General features: G+C 36.0%; 1 protein-coding gene across 1 annotated transcript; it reads left to right on the top strand.

Moving 5' to 3' along the window:
* The first annotated feature begins 711 nt into the window (after window positions 1-711).
* Window positions 712-4723, top strand: NPS (neuropeptide S). Its single transcript, XM_072804717.1, has 3 exons — window positions 712-841; window positions 955-1036; window positions 3968-4723. The coding sequence occupies exons 1-3, from the start codon at window positions 714-716 to the stop codon at window positions 4145-4147; spliced, it is 390 nt and encodes a 129-aa protein (XP_072660818.1). The 5' UTR covers window positions 712-713; the 3' UTR covers window positions 4148-4723.
* The last annotated feature ends 662 nt before the right edge of the window (window positions 4724-5385 follow it).

Raw genomic sequence — 5385 nt, 5'->3', positions numbered from 1 at the left:
TATTCAAAAAATGTTGGCTCCATCTCAGAAACACTAGTTATCCAAGCAGAAAGCACCTCCCTTGATGTATTTCTCCATTGTAAGCCTCAGCAACATCTGTTCACACTTAGCGCTTCTGAATCAATTTATTAATGTGGATGCCCATTGGTTTGCAAGGACAGAGAAGGCTTCCCAGAGAAATTCTATGCCCTGGAGAGAAAATGGAGGCTAAGGTAGGCAGCTCTTCCAGAGCTCAGGGCCTGGACTCTGGGTATACACAAGGAAAGGGGTAAATGTAGTGCTCTTCTTTTATTGGAGTGACCAGTGACAAAGGGACATGATATTTGTTTCCCTGCTTTCACCTCAGAAGTCCTAAAGGAGGGGAATCCATTGTGGAAAACAATCCATGCCCATTGTGAGGGTAGATGTTCTTTATTCTTGTAAGGATTTTGTGTTAGTTTCTGAAACATGATGCTAGGACATTCAAAATAATGCCATCCCTCTTAAGTGTTAAACCCTAAGTGGGACAAGCTTGTGGTTTCTTTTGAGACCTCTAGCTGTCTATGTCACAATGACGCAGTTTAGAAGACAATGTTTCTGAAGGACATTTTTAATGGCAAACTTTAAATGAAGTCAATCCTTGATGGCTCAATGACAATGCCTGTGTGTTTTTGTCCTTTTCCAACTTAACAAGAACAAAAAAAGAGCCAATTAGTCACATATGATGGGACGTGATGACATTTTTACTTCTGAACTTTCCTGGTATAAAAGGGTCACCCAAGGAGGATCTGACAGTAAGTGTGAGGAATTTGGCAAGAAAACCACTGATCTGCAGAGATTTTGGAAAATCCAAAATGATTAGGTAAAAGACTATCTTTTTCCACAAAAAAAAAACTGTTGAATTTACATATTTTTTTATTTATACTTGCCTAAATGAAACTAATCTTAGGGGTTTTTTTTCCCCCTACCCTACAGCTCATTAAAATTCAGCCTCATTCTACTTCTGCTGAGTTCTACAATGCATGTGATCTGGTGTTATCCAGTTTCACCTTCTAAGGTAAGAGTTTTGCCTGTATTTTTGATGTTTTACTAGATGGCTTATATGTGTTTATGTTCAAAATAATCTCAAGAAATATGTGACAGAGAGTAATTTCTCCTATTATTAGAGCTTTCAATGAAAAAAATATAAGCAGTCATAAAATTAGTAAAGAGAAGCATTTATGTGACAAAAATAATGCTAGACTTGTTAAAATTTGTTTTTAAATATTTAGAAGTTGGCTCCTGCATGGAAAAGCATTCATTTTGAAGTAAAATGTGCATAGTTTTGCCCATGACAATTTAGTTATTCCACATATGTGCATTCATGATCAAAGTGAACATTTAACCATTGAAACCATATTACAAATACAATAGATCACTTTTTTAAAATAGTGAATTTACCAATATTTTTAAAAAATGCTAACTTTTCAAATACAGAATATAGATAAAATGACATATATTGATGAAACATCACATAAAATATTAATTCCTGTGTTTATTCAAGAATATTGATTGAGATTCTAATGTTAATCATTGAACTGTTCAGAATATTCAGAAAATGAACATCTTTCTTTGGAATATTTGATGCTATTTTTACATGATATTTCAGGTGTTTTAATGTCAATACTTTGTTTAAAATATTTTAAAATATTTGTGGTCCCTGATAACATTTTGTATTCACTGAGACTTAACCTGGCATACTGCAATTACTGAATCAATGTAATTCATGAAACTATTTTTTGGATAATGAGATGCTACACAAATCCTAAATAATAGATATATGTCCAAACATAATGATCTAGCTGTTTATATTATTGGTCTTCTTACTAATCTTTGCATCTGTCATTTTTCTTTTTCTTGTTTACTTAAGTTAGCTTCTTTTTTCCTGATTTAGTCCTATGAGCATTCAACACTAATTGAGTCATTGATTCTATAAGACATCAACCATATTGATCAAGTTGATGAGTCACAACCCATAAATTGGTATATTTTCTCAAGTGTCTTCCTAATTACTTTCTGTTCTTTTCCCGAAGGTTTATTCATGACATTTCTGTTGAAAGAGAGGCATTTGTATGCGGCTTCTTCTTCTTCTTTTTTTTTTTTTTTTAATTAAGAATGTACTTTCTTCTAATGTACTTACAAATCGGCTTACCTATAAATGAGATGTTTCTTCTTTCCATGCATTTTCCATATTTCTATTTTTGCATGTGACAATTTCATTCTCATTATAACTCCATCATGTAGCAACGGTATCATTTTGACTGTTTAAGGTGAGTAATTACACAGACAAACGATGTATAGGCTCTTGTAGTATTTGTTGTTAACTTCGTAAAGTACATCAATTAGGCAAACATACCATATTATTCTGTTTACAAGTCAGCTCTGGCAAGGACTCCCTTCAGTGATCAGCGAAGTACATCGGTATCTTTTTAGGGATGTTTCCAGGATCTTATAATCAGAAATGATGCATTTCTTTTGCAATACAATGGTGGCCTCACGAGTATTTCTGGAAAGAACTGGAATGCTTCCCTTCCTGAAATGACTCATAGGCCCTCCTTGCTGGGGATTTAAAATAGATGGCATTATATTATGCTTAGATTTCCTCCATTAACAGAAGGAAAAACACATCGTGGGCGTTCAAATAAGAGTTTTGATTGGTTTTCCATGACCAATATTTCTGAAATTCCCTCTGACTGTTCCCAGGTCCAAAAAAAAAAAAAAAAAATGCTCATGATTTTTCCAGAGGCCAGCGGGAATGATTTACCTGGGTGCTCTGATTACTGGAACCTTCAGTAACCTATCCAGGCATGGGTGAAGCATTCTAGAGAACATTTTTTTTTTTCATTTTGTCCCCCTTTCAACTTCCAAAGTAACCTGAAACCATGCCTGTGTTCCTGCCCCAGGAAAGGAAAATGTGTAATTTTTTTTTACTTTGTAATATGTTTCTTTCCAATTAAGACCTGTCAGCCTCCTTTTCCTCTTACTGCTCTCATGTGTTGAGAAATGGATTGGAGTCAGGTGCTTCCACTCAAATCCCTTCTTAATCTACAAGCCATTTAATTTCTCAATTTAAAACTGAGGAAATGATAATATCACTTCATCCATAGAGCTTTCTGAGAGGATAAAATGAGATGATACACATTAAGGATTTACCACAAAGATCATTGATAAATCTTTGGTCCATTTATTGATGAAACTTGGAATTGTAACTCATCAGCATTATACTTCCTCTGAAACCACAGAGGAGGGGACATAGGACAAGTGCTGAAAATTCTTACTTGATATCTGTGTCAGGCCCATTTCTTGGGACATGCCCCTCTGCTCTTTACTTGGTTTCTTCATCTGGAAAGTACGGGGTTGAACTGCACATTCTAGATGGCCAGATCGAGCTCTTAAGATTCCAGACATGTGCTTCTTTCAAGACTAAGTACCCCCTCCACTATCTGGGCCTTTAAACCACTGATGAGGAACTGAACCAAAGTCAAAAGATGAAGATGCTATTGTTCAAGAAGCAAGATAGCTTTGTGGAGAATCTTGGTAAATGGCCCACGACAAATCCCAGAAGAAAAAGTGTTTCCAACTGAAACCTGAAGCTTGGTTATCATGGGTTGTTTTTTCTTAGTAAATTTTAAAAAACTTCCCAGGACTAATTAGTGCCACTTGAAAGATTCTTTATAAAGTAATAGCAACAAGATAACTATGTATGGTGTATGATGCAAATCCCGAATAATAGCGTTTACATAAGTAGCATAAAAATTAGGAGAGTAGATAGCTCTGAATAATATTTTGTATTTAGATAAAGCATATGTCGTGTTCTCGTAAAATTTCCCCCTTGAAAGGTTAGAGACATTGAACTTATAGCCTTAAGGTTTTGAAAATTGTTACTATTGAAATAAGTTTTTAACCCTAAAGTTGTATTCTCTCCCTCGTCCCCCATCTGAATTGCCAGGTGTCTGGAAAATCTGATTATTTTCTCATCCTGCTGAACACCTGCCCAACCAGGATGGACAGAAGCGAGGGACTAGATTTTCTAAAGCCAATTTTCAAGAAGACGCTTATGAAAAGGTCCTTTCGCAATGGAGTTGGCACAGGGATGAAAAAAACTTCCTTTCGAAGAGCAAAATCATGAATAAGTGTGCAAAGGACTCTGGGAATTAATTTCAAACTTTGTAGAGTGTGACTAATGTGCTAAAAGTCAGTTATATCTTTATCATTAAGTATTGGTGTGCTCTCAATTCTTAAATATCATTTCTCTCTGAGCTAGTACGGAGTAAATTGAGTTTAAAAAAATGTAAACCTGCCTCAAACTTCCCCTGCAAGAGAATAAACTATTTATGTGATCAGTTAGCAACTTCCCTGGCTAAGGATGGACACATTTGCTTTGATCTTAAATTGGCTAGAAAGTATGAGCATTTTTACTGTAATGACAATGGTATGATTACTTTCCTGCCTGTAATACCGTAATATCATAATTCTGATTTCTTTTTCTTTTAAATATGACTTTCTGAGATAACTCAGCAGGGCCAATTCTTTTAGGATGTGCTTTTTTAGTTTCAAAGAGAGTCTTGTGAGATTAACCAAAGTTAAGGTTCATGCTACCACAGTATTTTCCTTAATCGATTGATTGATACCAGAAACAAACATCACCTGCACCCTCTGGGAGTAACGCTTGCTGTTCTTTCCAACAAATATACTTGGACATGGATTTTTGTTTTGCCTTGGAAGTTTGTTATTTCCTTTTACCTTAAAACATAGAAACCCTGCTAGTAACAATAATTGCAACAGAGAGACTGTTGGTTGCCCTGTGGGGTGGGAAAGTCCTTTGTGAGCCAGTTCCCCCAAACTGTGCTGATGAACAGACCACTCCTTCCCTCTCCAGGAAAGACCTGGACTCTCCTTCCACTGAAACTCCTGACATTTCTCCTCCTCCTCCCCCTCCCCCTCCCCTTCCCCCTCCTCCTCCTTCTTCTTCTTCCTCTTCTTTTTTAAGTAGGCTCCATGCCCAGGGTGGAGCCCAGTATGGGGCTTGAACCCATGACCCTGAGATCAAGACCTGAGCTGAGATCAAGAGTTGGATGCTTAACTAACTGAGCCACCTAGGTGCCTCCTGACATTACTTCTTTTAAAAGGATAATACATTGGTTGACGTGTTATTTCTTCAAAGGCCTAACTTTAATAAATGTGTACATGCATGTCTGATTCTGCATGTGTGTGTTGCACACACTAAAGGGTGTTCTGACTGAGAAAATCATTGTGTTTTCCACTTCAATCTATGTGTATAGGCACAGATGAGGTGAAAAAGTCCTCATGCACTTTATTTATTTTATTTTTTATTTATTTATTTATTTATTTATTTATTTATTTATT

This window comes from Canis lupus, chromosome 29 (assembly GCF_048164855.1).
Source record: "Canis lupus baileyi chromosome 29, mCanLup2.hap1, whole genome shotgun sequence".
NCBI lineage: Eukaryota > Metazoa > Chordata > Mammalia > Carnivora > Canidae > Canis > Canis lupus.
This window is presented reverse-complemented; position numbering and strand designations above follow the sequence as displayed.

Excerpts from the sequence above, each read along its gene's own strand:
- NPS (XM_072804717.1), top strand. The coding sequence starts at position 714 with ATGACATTTTTACTTCTGAACTTTCCTGGTATAAAAGGGTCACCCAAG. Across the intron at positions 842-954 it reads GGAAAATCCAAAATGATTAG|CTCATTAAAATTCAGCCTCA; the intron begins GTAAAAGACTAT and ends CCTACCCTACAG. Across the intron at positions 1,037-3,967 it reads ATCCAGTTTCACCTTCTAAG|GTGTCTGGAAAATCTGATTA; the intron begins GTAAGAGTTTTG and ends CTGAATTGCCAG.